Source organism: Nelumbo lutea, chromosome 1 (genome assembly GCF_056320005.1).
Source record: "Nelumbo lutea isolate HS-2025 chromosome 1, American lotus-T2T, whole genome shotgun sequence".
NCBI classification, from domain to species: Eukaryota; Viridiplantae; Streptophyta; class Magnoliopsida; order Proteales; family Nelumbonaceae; genus Nelumbo; species Nelumbo lutea.
This window is the reverse complement of record NC_142684.1, coordinates 178,050,884-178,069,989: the sequence shown is the minus strand read 5'-3', so window position 1 is coordinate 178,069,989 and position 19,106 is coordinate 178,050,884. Positions and strand designations below refer to the sequence as shown.

Genomic DNA, 19,106 nt, shown 5'->3' with positions numbered 1-19,106 from the left:
CTCTTATATATATTCAGGAAAGTTGGGATTACGTCTTAGTGGGCATTTTGGTAACCCCAACATTCTTGAATAGAAGAGGCAAGGATTTGTGAATGTTGATTTTTATCAACACTTGTATGGTTGATAAGCAAAATAAGATGACACTTGATGAGCGATAATTTGGCCCGACCATTGACATGATGACACATGGAGCGACCCAGTGACTTGGTTATATCTCAGCAGTCCAAGTCACCTTGGGCACCTCAGGTCACTTGGCTAAGACCAGGGCCTGATCAATTCGTCATACTCATCGAGGTGCCACGTAGCCTCCTTCTAGAAGCAAGCCAATTGTCTCCAATCTCTTCGAGACCACGTCGCATGCCAATGGATCCTATCTTTATCCCGCCCGAATCGAACGGACCTAGATAAGCCTTTCTCGACTTACACGGAGTCCATCTTTGGGTGCAGAACGGACTCCATGTTAAACGGGTCAGTGATCTTTGACACATTTCATGAGGCCCACGGCAGCTTGCCTACATAAAGGCATCACCTCAGCCTCACAAAGTATGCACAATTTATCTCTCACTTGCTATTACATTCTAAGCTAATAGCTCTCCACAATATCTTATGCTAACTTAAGCATCAGAGTTCCCACACCGAATTAAGTACCCCGGGACCTCTGATTCTTCATCCTTGCAGTTCGACCTGGCCACGTAGTAGTCCAACGTTCGAGTTGCCTTCTAATAGAGAGCGAGCAGATCGCGCTACATCAGCACTTGAAGGGTGTACATGTCTTTTCAATTGCCACTTAACGGTTGGTTAATGGTATGTACTAAATTGGCACATTTTGAAAGTTCGAGTACTGAATAGTCACATTTTAAACTTTGGGGACCAAAGTGGCATTAGGCCCAAAGTATAGGGTACTAATTAGGAATTTCCCCAAAAAAATTAAAAAAGTTAGTAGTATTGAGTTGTAACTCTTAAGCTCAATTAGAGAAGAATCAAACACATATATTTATAGGGAAATTTCTTTATTAGTACCATGTGCTTTGGGCCTAGTGCCACTTTGGTCCCTAAACTTTAAAATGCAATAATTCAGTACACAAACTTTCAAAACGTGCCAATCCACTATATGTCGTTAAGCAGCCCATTAATCAGCCATTAAGTGGCATTTAAAAAGACACAAATAACCTTCAAGTGTCATCTATTTTTCTTTATCAACCAACCCAACGTTGATAAAAAATGAACAGTCCCAAATCCTTGCCTCTTTTATTCAAGAAAGTTGGGGTCACCAGAATGCCCAATAAGACGTAACCCCAACTTTTTTGAATAAAAGAGGCAAGGATTTGGGACTTTTTCATTTTTTATCAAAGTTTAGATGGTTGATAAAAAGAATCAGATGACACTCAAGGAGAATTTGTATCTTTTCAAATGTCACTTAACAGTCGGTTAACGTCAAGTACTGGATTGACATGTTTTAAAAGTTTGAGTACTAAATTATCGAATTTTAAAGTTTGAAGACCAAAGTGGCACTAATCCCAAACTATAGGGTACACATCGGGAATTTTTCCATATTTATAGTGCATATACAACATTTGCAATACAATATATAAGGTTTTGCATTGTACACATTTGTATTTGTATTCTTTCCAAACTGATCTTAAGAAGAATACAAATGCAAATATGTACAATGCAAAAACAAGGTTCACAAGGTTTTGCATTGTATATATTTGTATTTGTATTTGCACTCTTTCCAAGGAAGGGTTATTTATGAAAATCCAATCCAATTCATTTTCAATAAAATAGATATTGAACCAATCCAATCTAAAATAATATCAATAAAATTGTATTTCTGTATACAACATGTAGTGCTTTTGTATATATAGGATCGACAACAATTAAAAATAATGCAAGCAAAATTTACTTTTGGTAGGACCTATACTTAAGAAAATTAATAATGTCAAGTCAATGTGTTTTAATTTTTATAAGCCCAAAAGGAGAATCTGACACTCTGCCATCGTGTTTAGCCCAAGACTATTTTCTTTTCGTCCAAAAGTTAGCAATGGCCGAGTATGGCTTGTATTTTGTAATGGTCAAGTATATTTTTAACAATTTAGTTAAGTATTGGTTTGTAAAAGTTGTGACAGGTTTGCAATGGTTTCTAACAGATTAGTATGGATTTATATGGAGCACAGGTTTTCAAATAGCTTATAAAATTTGAATATGGACATGTGATAGTTGAATATGGGTTTATAACAGCTTGAATATGGGCATGTGATAGATGAATATGGGTTTACAATTAACAGTGGAGTAGTAGTTGTAATAATTATTTCCACCCATTTGCAAGTTGAAAATCTCTCCGTGATGGTGAATGGCCCAAAAGTGGTTGTTGAGCATGAGTTTGTTCACATGGGAATATATATCGTACCATTAGATCACAAATATGTGAAATATAAGCTTTTGGGGGGTTTTGATCCATTTCAGGGGGTAAGCATGAGGCCCTGATCAATTTTTGAGTGAAACACTTGATACCCCCCCTCCCCCATCTAGTGTATCAGGGTGTATTTATACTTTGAACCTTAGCTGATATGGATCGAACATGATACCCCCCCCCCTTGGTAACAGTAAAATATCAATCCACTTTCATTGCCAAAATTTATCATTTAAAAGGTGTTCTCAACATAAATGCCTTTGTTTTTCTGGTTTTAAGGAATGCTACACCAAGAAAGGAACAAAAAAACAAACAATTTTTATTTGAAAGAATATTTTTTATTTGATTGAAGAAAATAATGTCATCTATGAGGAGGTGGGATTGGGCCTTCGTTAAGACGCGAACATAACGGGATGGGCCTTTCATATGACAAAACTGGACTCTTTCCAGAGTTGTTTTTTTCCGTTATATAAAAACCAAATTGAGACGAAGGTAAGATGATCTATGAACAGGAAGAACCAGAGAAAGGAAGGATTTAAAAAAAATGAAGGCTCCAACTAAGGTTCTGTTATCGTTGGGGAAAATCTCGCTATTAAGGTTCTGTGAAGTATCGTTCATCGTTTTATAGTTCAGAAATCAAAACCTAAACATGGCCCCCAGTTGTTCGGTCTACACTACAAGAAAATCGGTCTGCGACCACCGGCTTAGAACTGAAGACCGCCGCCTTTCAGTCCGCCCCCTAAACCACTGCGGGCTTAAGTCGAAGACCACCGACTTAGACAGTAAAGACCGCCGCCTTTAAGACCGGTCTGACACGGTTCAATCATCCCTAAGCTGGTAGTAGGTCAAAACCACCGGCTCAGAGTAAATAAAGGTGGTTGTCATGACCGCCGGCTTAGAGCTCCTTAGACCGCCGACTTAGGCTTAGATTTTTTTTATTTTTATTTATACGAGTTAATACTAACATTTTTTTTGCACCTACACTTTCATTAAAATGTAATTTAATATAAAAACAACTTCCGATCACTTTCATTTTGATTTATAAAAACAACTTAAATAAAAAATGTAATTTAATATAAAATGTTTTAATTTAAAAAAACAAATAAATTTTATTATATCCAAAACAAATTATTCAAATACAATATCCAATTAACATAAAAATTACAAAGACTTTAAAAAAATTCAATTTGTCGAATAATATAGCACACCTTCCGATGCAAGTCCACTTAACATAATGATCACACCTGCAAATAATAACATATAAATTGTTAGAAAACATAAAATAAATGAGATATTAATAGAAAATGTATAAAAATAGATATTCATCTGCACAAAATATTAAAATGGGCCCACTCAGGCTCAATCTTAAGCAATGATCAATGTAATATGGTTTATTTTTCTAAGATAAACTAGTTATCTAATACATCAATCAACTTTTCTAAATAAGGTAGTAAGAAATAAAACAAGTGTTTCTTGTTATTATACATATGTTGATGGCATATTTCAAGCTCATGCTAAACCCTTAAGTGTAGCAGCCATTGATATGGCCCAACATAGAGTATGCACTATAGAATCAAAACCAAGAGAGATAAAACTTCCTCTTTGGTTGATTTTTGGTCTACTTATCCACATATCAGCTGCCATGTACACTACAAATTTTATTATGTTTACCTTGAGATAGAAATGTAAAATTATAAATCAAGTTTGAATTTTGAAATAATAATTATGAATCAGGTTTGAATTTTGAAATAGTAAAAAATAGTAAATGTTAAAAACATAGGATTGATACTAAAAAAATAGTATCAAGGTAAACATTGATTAGGCTTGATATAAAAAAAAAAAAGTAAATGTTAAATTATAAATCAAGTTTGAATTTTGAAATAATAATTATGTTTACCTTGAGATAGAAAGAAAGTCCTGTTAGAAAACAACCCAGGAATGTTCTTGTTGTTGAAACCTGAAACTAAGATCATCTCCATTGTTCATCATAGGTATCTGTGTTATATACTTTTTGAGGTAAGAATAAAGAACAACTTTAATGCTACTTACCATTAGAAGGGGTCTCCTTCCAGATTTATCCATTAAGATTGCACCCACAACAGTTACGGGAACCTGTTAAACAGTAGTGTGAGATTGGGTAGAGAGTATTCCATTTTCGAGGATTGTGGTAGCAATGAAAACCTGAAGACAAGCATTGGGTAGAGAGAGTATTCCATGGAAAACTTTGTGGGGGAACTGGACCTGGGTTAACTCCAATATCAACACCTGCATTGTGCTTATTTGAAGCTTCAACAATAACCCCTGCTTTAACCAAGAAGTCTTCTAAAGCCATGTCACCATGAGTAGGTTACCTTTCATGAGCTTTTTGTTCTTCATCATTCTTCTTCTGCCCTTGTTTTTTTGAAGGATAAAAAGAAGCTTTATTAAACTGAAAAAAAGAAAAAAGGAAGTACACCTCAAATCCAATGGTTGTCAAGTTGATAAACCAGATACACACTAGAAATTAAATTGAGAATGAATCATTATTACAAGGCTGTAGTAACAACCAAAGCTTGATCGGAAAACAAAAATACTAATACTACCTTGGTCTTCACAGGTAGTTTGATTACCAAACCACTTCTTCTTGATCATATTCATGTTCTCTCCCTCTGTAAGATTTAAGATTGCTCTAAACACATGGGAGACTCAAGGGGAGCGCATTGGGAAAGCCTGGGAGGTGAGGACAAGGTATTAAGATAAGAAACAAACAAAACACTGAGAAAAGGTTAGGATCTGAAATGTCCAACATAAACACATCATCCATTTAGGAGACTCCTTACAACACTGAGAAAAGGTTAGAATCAAATTCTTATTGAAATAATGCTGTAGAATGAGGTTTTTATGTATAAGGGTTCAATAGGTGCCATAAACACTTTTAGAATAAAGCTTGTTAAGTGCTGCATTATCAACCAAATTTTAAAATAAAGGTTTGGGCTGAATTATTTTTAGTGGAACAATTCCCCTTTGTCACAAAAATTCCTTCCGAGTTTTTTTTTTTTTTTTGGCAAAATAAGGAACCACAAAAAAAAACATTTATGGATACAACTTATACCCCCTGATTCACCTTGTAGCTGCATTATCAACCAGATTCACCTTGTTACAGGTTTATTGTTTAATTCACCTTGATATTATGAACTTCAAACTTCATGCTCTTGAACTTAATTGGAACTATAATTTTATGTTGAACTACTGATACATCTGTTTCCAGTTTTCTGTTCAAATATATCAATTTCAAACAACACCATGCGCACACGGCACACTTTTTGTTTTCATGTTGTTACAGTCAATCTTGCAAATCTGTGACTCAACAATAATTTCAGGCTCTTTGCAAATCATGAAACTACAAAGAAAGCAACCAACAAATTCATAGACATCCTTGCCTGCCCCACTTGCATCTGCATATCTAAACAGAATCGGTTTTAAAACACCAGAGCTTTATCGTGAGATAAAACACTTTATATATTCTACATCTAGAATTGCAGCTGAAAAAGAAACATCGGTTTGCATATTAATGTCAAGGACTAAATCTTGAAGCTATATTATGAACCTTCATGACCACATACATCACCTTTGTTGTCTTTTAATCACCTACATTAGTTTCTTTTTTATTTGTCATGCACATACATCACCATTTATAATTCATGTTACTTTTCTTTGTTGTACTCAAAAGAAAAGAAATGAATAAATTGTTATTTGCCTTTGTTGTCTTCTAATCAGGGGACATCTTTGACATTTACATGAAGACTAATTAATTCTTCTAGTTGTAGGAACCCGTAAGCCTTAATATAGCCTACACATCATAAGACAAAAACAACCATCATAAGAATTTTGGCTATTAATAACCAGCCTCCTAATTATCAAAAGGGACTGTTTGGGTGTAGTGAAGTAATTGTTGTTGGGTCAACATTACTTGGAGACATCTCTCACATACACTAAGCCAATATGTTATAATTTATAAACCTTTTTATGATATATCATTTTTTAGAGATGCCTAAATGAAAAGGTCGCAAGCAGATTAATTGTTCTTACGTTAAAGGTCAAATGACAATGCAAGTGTAAATGGGGCCAGTCCATATTTTAGACTTTGGTTAGGCCTTTGCGATCACCACCTAATGAAAGCTTCATAAAGTTGAATTTTGATGAAAGCAGGGGAGTCCTTTTGAGTCCCAATTCAGATGCCACATGGATGAGTCCTGAGTAGGTTTCTTCACTAAATGACCTGACGAGCAGACTTGTTTATTGCTTATTTGTATGTCTTACTAGTACCTTGAGTTCAGGCCAGCCCAATGCCCAAAGTATGACATTGGGCTAGTTCCAGTCTTGGGTCTAGCACCAAGCAATTATTGTGTCCAGGCCTTGCCTAAACCCAAAGCATGAGCTTGTGCCTAGGGATAGGGCAACCTCAACCTGATTAGGCCTGGCCTGATGAGTGGTGTTACATGAACAAATAAACCTACACCTGTAGGTTAGTTACAAAGTGGTCACTTCAGACTTGAACTTGTGTTCTCATGCTTGTCATCGGCGGAAGGTTTTATCATTACACCAAGAAATGGCTCCTGAAAAGAGATAATGAATATGCATGAGATAATCCTACCTAGGTTGGTAGTCCTCAGGTGAAAACCACCAAATGATAAAACTGTTATTGGGATGTGGTATTTGGACCACAGTAAATGCATCCAAGGGACTATATTACCACTTTCCTGAATTAGACCCCAGACTAATTGTGTAGAAAAATCACTAGTAGGGGAGTTAGCCCAATATAGCATAACATATTCCAAGGGCATTCTTCTAGCCATCAGATCTATTGACACTATGTCAACTTTTGGGTATTTGAGCAGCTTTATTAGAACTGGAATAATTTAAGCAAGCAATTCTTCTTGAGATTCCCAACCATATTTGTACATAGTTGTATGATTCTTCATTTTGGTTTTCATGAGAAGCTGATAACATTCTACTACTGCTTGCTATTTTTAATTACTGAACTTTTGGCCTAGAAGGCAAATTAAAATCCCAACTGAGAATCCCTTGTTGGTGTACAAATTATATATCATTGTACATGGGATAAGTTGGTGATACATAATTGTTGATAGTGCTTCAAACTAAGTGGTCGTAGTGGGTGATTTACTTCCTAATTGTTACGCATTATGTTAGCGGACTTAGTGGGTGAGTCACTTCCAAATTGTTAGGCACTATTTTGAGTTAGTGAGCCATGTTTTTCCACTTTCTAATTTAGTTGATTATTTTTAGCTAAGGTTAGTTCAGCTGTAAATCTATATATTTGGACCTCTGATGCTTTTGTATGAAGAAAATTGAATTCGAAGTGGCTTTGTTTTCAAATTAGAATTTTTGTTCCTTTTTCCCAACAATTTCTTTGGCATTAGAGCTAAATTGGGTCTTCATCTAGGCAAAGAGTAAAGTAAGAGAAAAGAGAGTTTCACCATGGGAAGCAACGGAGCCAATTCATCAGCTTTTGGAGTCTCAAAATGAAGACCATGTTCAAGTCTCAAGAGCTGTGGGACTTGGTGGAGAAGGGATTTGAAGACACAAATCCAACCAAGCCTGATCAACAGTTGCGAGAAACTCGTATGTTCTTCATTCAACAGGCCCTTGACGAAGAAATTTTTCCAAGAATTGCAACAGCTAGCACCTCCACTCAAGCATGGCAGATTCTGAAGCAGGAATTCTCGGGCGACAAGAAGGTAATTACTGTTAAATTATACTCTTCATCGTGATTTTGAAACATTGGCCAAGAAAAAAAAGAATCTGTGCAAGTATTTTTTATCTAAAGTATCTAGGAGTGTTAATAATATGAAGTCATATGGTGAAAGTGTTAGCAATGAAACTGTTGTAAGGTTTTGAGGAGCAAAGAAATTGTTGGGAAAAAGAAACAGAAATTATAATTTGAAAACAAAGCCACTTCGAATTCAATTTTCATACAAAAAACAACATCAGAGGTCCAAATATATAGAATTACAACTGAACTAACCTTAGCTGAAAATAAGCAACTAAATTAGAAAGTGGAAAAACATGGCTCACTAACTCAAAATAAAGCCTAACAATTTGGAAGTAACTCACCCACTAAGTCCACTAACATTGTCCCTAACAATTGGGAAGTAAATCACCCACTACGTCCACTTAGTTTGAAGCACTATCATAGTGTCTAACATTTAGGAAGTAAATCACCCACTACGTCCACTTAGTTTGAAGCACTATCAACACTCCCCCTTGCTTCAAAGCTTGTTACTCCCATTTGCAGTCTGAAGTACTCATATTTGGCACGTGGCAGTGACTTGGTAAGAGCATCAACTACTTGCTCATTGGTCCCACAATGCTTCATTGCTATTATTCCTTCAGCAACCAGATTTCGGATAAAATGATAGCAAATGTCAATGAGCTTCGTTTTGCTGTGGAAAGCTAGATTTTTCGCCATAGCAATGGTTGCCTTGTTGTCACAAAACACTTGAGTCGCACCTTCTTTAACTTGGCAAAAATCAGCTAACAATCTCCTTAGCCAAATTGCTTGACAAACTGATGTTGTTGCAGCAACATATTCCACTTCTGATGATGACAAGGCCACGATCTCTTGCTTCTTTGAACTCCATGAAATAACACCCGAACCAAGGGAGAAAGCATAGCCGGAGGTGCTTTTTCTATCATCCAAGCAACCTGCCCAGTCACTATCAGTAAAACCCAAAAGTTTGAAATTTGATACTTTTGAGTACCAAATTCCAAAATCAACAATTCCAGCAACATAACGAAGGATCCTCTTTGCTACACCAAGGTGATGCATTGTTGGGGTATGCATAAAACTAGAGACAACGCTGATAGGGAATGCTATATTAGGCCTTGTGTGAGACAAGTTGTTCAAACCGCCATGTATACTTCTGAAATACTTCGCACTTGCTATTCCAGTGCCATCATTAGCTATGAGTGTCTCATTCACATTCATGGGAGTTGGAGTTGCTTTGCAGTTTAACATATTGAACCTTTTCAACAAATCATTAGCATATTTTCTTTGGGAAATGAAATTCCCATCCGCACTTTGGTTGACCTCCAAACCAAGAAAATAATGCAACAAACCCAAATCTGACATCTTGAATTTTTTCATCATGCAAGACTTAAATTCCTCAACAAGAGACTTACAAGATCCCATATAAATTATGTCATCAATATAAAGACACATCACCAAAAAATCAGTTACCTTGCTTCTTCACATAAAGTGTTGTCTCATTTTTACTCCTTTCAAATCCATTCTCCTAAAAGTAGGAGTTTATTTTGCTATACCATGCTCATGGGGCTTGCTTTAGGCCATATAAAGCTTTCTTTAACCCGTAAACTTTGCTGTCATCGTCACTAACAAAACCTTCAGGTTGAGAAATGTAGACCTCTTCATCAAGTTCTCCGTTCAAAAAGGCGATTTTAACATCAAACTGGTACACAACCCAATTTAATTGTGAAGCCAAGGCTAGAAAAGTTCTCACCGTTTCAAAGTGAGGAACCAGAGAAAAGGTTTCTCTGAAATCAACACCCTGCTGCTGAGAGTACCTTTTCGCCATCAACTGAGCTTTGTGTTTCTGTATAGTACCATCAGCATGATACTTTGTTCTGTACACACACTTGAGCCCAATAACATTCTTGCCTTCCAGTAGATTGATCAATTCCCAAGTTTCATTTCTTTCAATAGCCGACATCTCTTCTTTCATTGCGTCTTGCCAAACTTGACTTTCTACAGCTTCATCATAACAAGTGGGGTTAGAAACATACAAAGCAAAGCTACATGAAGCATAAATATCCCTCAATGATCTGAATTTTTTTGGAGGTGTTTCACTAGAAGAACTTGAAGATGAGGGCTACAAGTTTGTTGGAGTAAAGGCGCTACTGTTATGGGGGGGAGATGAGTAAATGGTTGAGCTGCTGCTACCAACATATGGACTAGCCGGTTCTGGAGGTTCTGCCACAAGAGTTATACTAACATCTTTTGTAACTTGTGGTGTTGTAGGTGTTGCATTGTCGTTGTTCCAGGCCTAAGTTTCTTCTTCATTGAACTTAACATCCCTACTAATAATTACTTTGCCACCCACAGGGTTATACAACCTATATGCTTTGGATTAAGGGCTATAGCCAACAAAAATGCATTTTTTTTTATTTTTCATCAAGTTTGTTGCGAGTTGGAGAAGTAACCAAGGCATAGGCTATACAACCAAAATTTTTTAAAGTGGCTTTCTCGTGGCTTCCTGCCCTTCCAAGTTTCATATGGGGTCCAGTTCATGACAACCTTTGTAGGTGAGATATTGAGAAGATAAACTGTTGTTGCCACTACTTCTGCCCATAACTGATTTGGAACACCACTTGCTTTCATCATGCTTCTTGCCATTTCAACCACCATTCGATTCTTCCACTCAACCACACCATTTTGCTCCGATGTGTACGGTGCCATCAACTCCCTGTGAATGCCATTTTCCTCACAGAAAACATTAAATTCATTAGAGGTAAATTCACCACCCCTATCGGAGAGGAACACCTTTATACAACACCCACTTTGCTTCTCCGCTAATGTTTCAAATTTCTTGAAAGTTTCAAAAGTTTCTGATTTGAATTTCAATAAATTCACCCAACTCATGCGGCTGTAATCATCAGTAAATAACAAAAAATATTTGCTTCCACCGAATGATTCAATACTCATTGGTCAACACACATCAGCATGTACCAATTCAAAACAATCAGAAAGCCTTCCATGACTTGTCTACAAGAAATGAACTTCTACTTTGTTTCCCATAAACACAGCATTCACAAAAATCAAGATCATCAATTTTTGGTAACCCAACAACCATATTTTTTTGAGCCAACAATTTCAGCCCTTTCACATTAAAATGCCCATAACGCAAATGCCACATTTTTGCATCACTAGCTCTAGCAATCAAGGCACATTCTCTGACTTCAGAGACTTCTAACGGAAACATTTTATTTTGTGCCCTATTTTCTTATCTTGGACAGAATAACTCCATTATCCATCAATTGCCCAACACTCAACAAATTATGAGCTAAATTAGGAACATATTGCACATCATGGAGGAGTTGTACATTACCTTGTGAGGTTTTGATGGCAATTGTACCTTTCCCTTCAACTTGCATTTGCTTGTTGTCTCCGAGTTGAACTTCACTTTTTTGTGACTCATCAAGTTCTTTAAAAAGAGACTTTGTTCCAGACATATAGTTGGAGCATCCACTGTCTAAAAACCAAACTCCTTTGGAAGCATCATCAATAGAAGAATGAGCCATGAATAGATTGCTTTCCTCTTCAACTTTCTCTGTAAAATTGGCTTGTTTCTGTTCATCTTTCTGCTTGGCCCAACAATCTACTTCTTTGTGACCCAATTTCTTGCAATATCGCCATTGGATGGTGCTTTTGTGTTGACGTTGATCACCAAATTGGCATCTTCCTTTGCCGCCACCACGACCTTGACCACCTCTGCTCTGTCCACGGCCTCCATAATTTTTTGACTTTCCCTTGTAGGAAGACTCCCCCTTAACATGAAAAGCCTTCTCCTCAACCTTTTCATAGGATCTGCTCAGTCTAGATTCATGGGCTAACAGAGAACTCATTAATTCATCAAAAGTATTAGTAGACAAGTCCTTAGACTCTTCAATTGAAGCAACTACAATAATATCCTTTTCAGATTTCTCTGATGATCCTCTTGAGAAAATTTTTATCCCAGATTTGGTTGCTAGATTCTGAAACTTCAAAGGTCTTCTCTGTTTTGACCAAAGAAGATGAGGAAAATGAAAGAAAAGAAAATTATGAAACTATGAGAAATCTTTATTTTTCTGTCCTTATGCTTAAATATATCTCTTTAAGTATCCAAACATGACCTAATTAAAGAGGTCAAGCTCGGGTAGGAGGGTTTAGCTTCACAAATCCTACTTTCTTATTACACTTTAACATATTACTGATATACAAGATCAAGGATTTTTGCCTTTGAGGAACTAATAACATCAAACCAAACAAATTGTTGGAAAACGTGGGGTTACTGGTTCAGATCTGAAAATAGAATTGTATATATTCCTAGGATTGTGGAAGGATTGATTTAGAAAGTTCTTTCTTTCTATTTCTTTCTTTCTATTTTTGTACTTTCTATTTTCTTTTCTTTCTATTTATTGCAGTAGCTTACTGTATAAATATGCCCATTGGCAATAGAATGAAACATATCAATATTCTACCATTCCAAAACATGGTATCAGAGCTCTAGGTTTGTCAACCTTGAGATTTTTTCGGCCTTCATTGCCAGTTTTTTGTGTTTTTCTCTTCTGGCCTTCAGTGTTGATCTGTAACCAGAAGTGTTCCTTTATTCTCCTTTCGTGCTGGCCTTATTTTTCCTCCATTAACAATGTCCGACATGACTACAACAAGTGCTCCCGTCCAAACCGATGAAGGAGCAACAAATTCTCATTCTCACACTGGTGATTTGTAGAATACTCAGGCAACATATAGACTAAATGGCCAGAATTACTTGAAGTGGTCACAACTAGTGCGTACCTATTTGAAGGGAAAAGGAAAAATTAGTCACCTCCTTGGAACAGAACCAAGGTTAGGCAAGCCATATTTTGATGCTTGGGACGAAGAGGACTCCATGATTGTCATGGTTGTGAAGTTCAATGACACCCGAGATCAGTGATACTTGTATGTTTCTTCCCTATTTGGGATGCTATCCGACAAACCTATTCCAAAGCCCATGACGATGCTCGTGTCTATGAAGTCAAAGTGAAGACTGTGGTGGCCAAACAAAGGAACAGGAGTGTTACAGAGTATGCAAATCTGCTGCAAAATTTATGGCATGAGCTTGATCATTATCGGGTTCTTGAGCCAAAGTGCGCAGATGATGCTGTGATCTTGAAGAATTTTATTGAAAGAGATAGGGTGTATGATTTTTTGGTCGGACTGAATGCTGAATTTGATCATGTCCGAATACAAATTCTTGGCAAAGAAGAAGTGCCTCCATTGAATGAAATCATAGCCCTTGTCAGAGCTGAGGAAAGCCGTCGTGGAATCATGCTTGAGCCTAAAGATCTCGAAGGCTCAGCCATGGTGGCAAGGGGAGGAAGTTATAGTGGTTCAAAGGGTAAGAACAATCACAACTTGGCTCGTGACACAACCACCTGTGACTCTAACGATAACCTCTGGTGCACCTATTGCAAGAAGCCCAAACACACGAAAGATCGGTGCTGGAAACTTCATGGGAAACCTCCCACATCCAGCAAGGAATGGGGAAACTGAGGAGTTTCAAAAGGAGTTCAACAGGCCCATAATGTCTCCACAACCCCGCAGCAAGAACACTCAAGTCAAGGACCATTTAATGATGAAGAAATTGAAAGGCTAAGGTGCTTCATGAAATCCTTGAAACCAGGAAGTGGTTCTACCTCTCTTGCTCTCTCAGGTGAGTCTTTATCTCTAGGATTACATGCCTCGACTAGTGTTTTTTCATGGATTCTTGATTCTGGAGCTACTGACCACATGACACCCTCTTCACTACATTTTCTCACCTATACACCCTGTCCTAGTAATAGAAAATTTTCTGTTGCTGATGGTTCTTTCACCACAGTGGCAGGGATTAGGAATATTCAAATTACTCCATCCCTATTACTTAAAAATGTGCTTTATGTTCCTAAGTTATCCACTAGCCTTATCTCTATAAATAAACTCACCCAGGATGTGAACTGCAATGCTGTGTTCTTCCCTTCTTACTGTGTATTTCAGGACCAGGTTTTGGGGAAGAAGATTGGACTTGCTAAGGAAAGAGATGGACCATACTACTTTGAAGCAACCAGCAAATCATCTCACACTGTTATAAATGTCACACACGAGTCATTCTTATCTACCTCCAATAAAGATTTAATTTGGCGTCATCATTTCCGTTTTGGTCATCCTTCATTTCCTATTTTAAAAACAATGCTTCCTTCCTTGTTTAAAGGAATTGATGTTGAAACCTTTCATTGTGATGTTTGTGAACTTGCTAAGCGCAAAAGGGTTTCTTTCCCAATCAGCAATAAAAGATCTTCAACTCCTTTTTATTTGATTCATTCGGATATATGGGGCCCTTCTCAAATTCCCAACATTACTGGTTCTAGATGGTTCGTCACCTTTATTGATGATTGCACTAGGGTCACCTGGATTTTTCTTCTTAAGTCTAAATCTGATGTGGGTACGATTCTTCCCAACTTTCATAACATGGTCCAAACTCAATTTGGTGTGAGAATTAAAAGGTTTTGATCTGATAATGCTACAGATTATTTTAATCAGAATTTGTCCCCATTTTTTCAGAAAGAAGGCATTGTGCATGAATCCTCCTGTGTTAACACTCCCCAACAGAATGGGGTAGCTGAGAGAAAAAATGACCATCTTTTGCAAACCACCCGAGCCTTTCTCTTTCAAAATCAGGTGCCAAAACAATATTGGGGGGAAGTTGTCCTTACTGCTGCCTACACCATAAATAGATTACCATCTAAAGTTCTTAACAACCGAAGCCCAATACAAGTCATTTCTCAATTTTACCCTGATATTCGAGCCTCAAATAATCACACCAAGAATTTTTGGCTGCACTGCCTTTGTTCATGTCCATAATAAGGGGAAATTAGACCCACGAGCAATCAGGTGTGTCTTCTTGGGATATTCCCCAACTCATAAAGGTTATAAATGTTATCATCCAGCCACCAGAAAATTCTACACCTCCATTGATGTCACATTTGAGGAAGGAAAATCTTTTTTCACTCAATCTTATCTTCAAGAGGAGGCCTCATTAATGGAAGATAAGGCATCGGATCTACTCTCCCTAGATGTATTACCCTCCTCACAAACATTCAATCGTCAAGAATCACATCCCTCTGAGTCACATTCCTCCGAGCCCCACATTCCCGAGTCTCAACAAGAGTCAAACAACCCGACCATTGGACCAAATTCGGACACTGTTAACCCCACGAATGATGTGCATGATGATGTGAGATATATGCAGGTTTACTCTAGGAGGAAAAATCCAGATCCTCAACCTGTGCAAGTCCAAGATTCAACTCCTAATCCTAGAACTAAGGGATGCTTAGAACCTGAACCTACGCCTTCACAGTCTGAGCATGAGTATGACCTGCCTATTGCACTGAGAAAATGAACCAGAGAATGTACCAAACACCCATTGTACCCTTTAGCCAAATATGTATCATTCCAAAGATTCTCTAAATCCCATAAAAGTTTTCTAGCCAACCTTAACACCATTCCAATTCCTAATACTCTAGCCGAGGCACTTTCTAATAAGGAGTGGAGAAAAGCCATGAGAGTGAAAATTGAGGCATTAGAAAAAAACAACATATGGGAAGTTGTGGATCTACCAAGAAACAAGAAGACGGTAGGTTGTAAATGGGTGTTCACAATTAAGTACAAATCCGATGGGTCATTAGAAAGGTACAAAGCACGCCTGGTAGCCAAGGGATATACACAGACTTATGGGGTAGATTATCAAGAGACTTTTGCCCCATTAGCTAAAATGAATATAGTAAGGGTGTTACTGTCATTGGCTGCTAATTATAATTGGGATTTGCAACAGTTTGATGTAAAAAATGTGTTTCTCCATAGTGATCTAGAAGAGGAGATATACATGGACATTCCACCGGGTTTTGGAGAAGGCATTAAAGGGAACAAAGTTTGTCGATTGAAGAAAGCACTATACGGTCTCAAATGATCTCCGAGAGCATGGTTTGAAAGGTTTACGAAGGTAATGCTGAGTACAGGTTACAAGCAAAGTCAAGATGACCACACATTGTTTATCAAACACATAGCCTTAGGGAGAGTTATTGCACTATTAGTCTATGTGGATGATATAATCGTTACAGGGAATGATAAAAAGGAGAAGGAAGCATTGAAAAACTGCATTGCCAGAGAATTTGAGATAAAAGACTTGGGGAGACTAAACTATTTTCTCATAATTGAAGTTGCACATTCTAAACAAGGCATATTTATCTCTCAACAAAAGTATGTTGTTGATCTTTTGAGAGAAACAGGAAATATGGCATGTAAACCAGCTTCCACGCCTATAGATCCCAATCATAAACTTGGAGAAGCCAACGATAATGCAAGTGTAGACAAGGAGATGTTCCAAAGACTAGTTGGAAAACTCATTTATCTTGCACATACACGACCGGATAATGCATATGTTGTAAGTGTAATAAGTCAGTTTCTGCATAATCCTAAAGAAGTTCATATGCAGACTGCTCATCAAATTCTGCACTATTTGAAAGCCAATCCAGGAAAAGGAATTTTATTCAGAAGAAATGGAGGACCGACTCTTGAAACATATACAGATGCCGATTATGCAGGATCTCCAATAGATAGACGGTCCACTTCTGGTTCCTGTACCTTCTTAGAAGGAAACTTAGTCACTTGGAGGAGTAAGAAGCAAAATGCAGGGGCTTGGTCAAGTGCAGAGGTAGAATTCAGGGTTATGGCACAAGGAGTGTGTGAATTAATCTGGTTAAAGATAATTTTAGAAGACCTAAAGATTCCACGAGAAGAGCTTATGAAACTATATTGTGACAATAAGTCAGCCATCAATATTGCTCACAATCATGTTCAACATGACAAGACGAAGCACATCGAAATTGACCGACACTTTATAAAAGAGAAACTGGACAGCAAGTTGATTTACACTCCCTATGTGTCTACAAAAGGACAACTAGTCGATGTACTTACTAAAGGTCTCGATAGTACAGACTTTCGAAGAATTATAGCCAATCTGGGAATGGAGGATCTCTATTCACCAGCTTGAGGGGGAGTGTTGAAAAATGTGGGGTTACTGGTTCAAATCTGAAAATAGAATTGTATATTTTCCTAGGATTGTGGAAGGATTGATTTAGAAAGTTTTTTTCTTTCTATTTTTGTACTTTCTATTTTCTCTTATTTCTATTTTTTCTTCTTTTTATTTTTCTTTCTTTTTATTTATTGCATAGCTTACTGTATAAATATGCCCATTGGCAATAGAATGAAACATATCAGTATTCTACCATTCCAAAACACAAATTAAGTATCTACAATTGATTAATTAATAAAACTTTGAACATAATAATGAAATGCAAAATCACAGATTTTTAAATGCAGAAGTTCAACCAGATGCAACAACAATATCAACATGTCCAAGTCAAGAAGCTGATATAATATTGCATCACTAACAAAGGAAAGATAGCATATGTATCCAAATAAAATGCCCAAGAAGATCCAAAACTCAGATTTAGAACCCATAGCTGACAACAAAAACGATTCACTCGATAAAGATTTCATACCTTATTCCTTAAGACAGAAGTTCCCGGATTTTTCCCACAGGAAGTAGTTCCACTTGTGAAACTTTGAACGCAACTTCTTCCTACCTCACCTGTAACAAATTGATTTCAACAAAATAAATGATAAGGTTACGTAATCTGTATCATTTCCATGGACTAAGGAGTTTGAGACTAGCTACCAACAACCACTAGATCATTTTCATATCCCCTCGGCTCTACTGAACCCCGACCGCCCTCCATCCATTTTCAGAGAGAAACAATTCTTTGGGAGAAGTTTGGCCACTTCAGGAGGAAGAATGGCATGTCTGTACTCATAAGTACCACCGAAGTATTTCTTGGAACACTAGATCTGACCCATTTCTATTTTCTTGGCTTGATTGACTGAAGAAGGGGTAATCGAGAAAGTGAAGCACTCAGTCGCGAGAATGAGAGAGCAAGTGAGAGCCCTTTAAAACACGAGAAGTCGAAGAATATTCCAATGAATAGGAAATCTAGAAAGAGAAGAGAGAGGTCGGGGGAAGATAAGGAAAAGGAAGGAAGATAGGGTAGAGGAGGTTTTGAGGAGAAGATCGTTCAGACAAGGGTTTCGAAGAAGGGTTTGTTTAGAGAAAATTAAAAGTAATTTGCTCGAAAAGTTTTGCGCGGTTGTATTCTTTAGGCGCCAAACCTCAGCGATTACTCTTTTTTCGCAGTCGATGCAAAGGCATTAAACCGGTTCAAATTCGGTCCAAGTGTAGAAATCGCCATGCCAGTTATAAAGACCGCCGCCCAAGTTTCATTTTTTTTCATTTTAGTTTTGTAGGTGGCGCTCTTGAGAGGCAACTAGATCGCCACCTTAAATCGTTTTTCTTGTAGTGCTAGTATCTACGGTGGCCATCAGTACCATCTCCGATTGATTAATTTAATTGGAAGGATGAGATTTATTGAATAGCATCGTAGTGAATTCCATCAGCTTCTAAGCCACCTTGAGCCACGCCAAGAAATAGCCTAACACCATATCAAGGTATCCAATATCCAATAATGTCATCTACGAGGAGGGGGGAAGATTCTTTCAAAATCCAAAACATGTTTTTCCATAAGGCTAACATCTATTATATATACTAAGGTGGGATTGGACCTTTGTTAAGACGACGTGGCCTTCTCTTCCCGCAAGAAAAGGTATCTACACGTGAAATCCTTTTTCACACGCGAAAATAACGGAATGGGCCTTTGATATGACAAAACTGAATTCTTTCCAGAGTTGTTTTTTTCTGTTATATAAAAACCAAATTGAGACAAAGGAAGGTAAGAAGAACCAGAGAGAGGAAGGCTTTAAAAACAAATGAAGGCTCCAACTAAGGTTCTG

At 37.3% G+C, this 19,106-nt stretch overlaps 1 protein-coding gene across 21 annotated transcripts in view; it reads right to left on the bottom strand.

The window, feature by feature from the left end:
- Positions 1-3,505: 3,505 nt before the first annotated feature.
- The window catches only part of LOC148879474 (sugar transporter ERD6-like 16), a 22,561-nt gene continuing 6,960 nt past the window's right edge, over positions 3,506-19,106 (bottom strand). For 2 of the 21 annotated variants that reach the window (XM_088961006.1, XM_088961008.1), the window contains 6 exons: positions 17,765-17,853; positions 4,993-5,119; positions 4,592-4,838; positions 4,460-4,522; positions 4,308-4,373; positions 3,506-3,654 (listed from right to left, as the gene is read on the bottom strand). In XM_088961006.1, the coding sequence (XP_088817132.1) occupies positions 3,649-3,654; positions 4,308-4,373; positions 4,460-4,522; positions 4,592-4,681 (225 nt within the window). In that variant the 5' untranslated portion in view covers positions 4,682-4,838; positions 4,993-5,119; positions 17,765-17,853 and the 3' untranslated portion in view covers positions 3,506-3,648. Of the gene's footprint in view, positions 3,655-4,307; positions 4,374-4,459; positions 4,523-4,591; positions 4,839-4,992; positions 5,120-17,764; positions 17,854-17,940; positions 18,573-19,106 lie in introns of those variants that run through there. The other 19 variants (XR_016104239.1, XR_016104240.1, XR_016104246.1 and 16 more) reach the window with 19 other exon arrangements.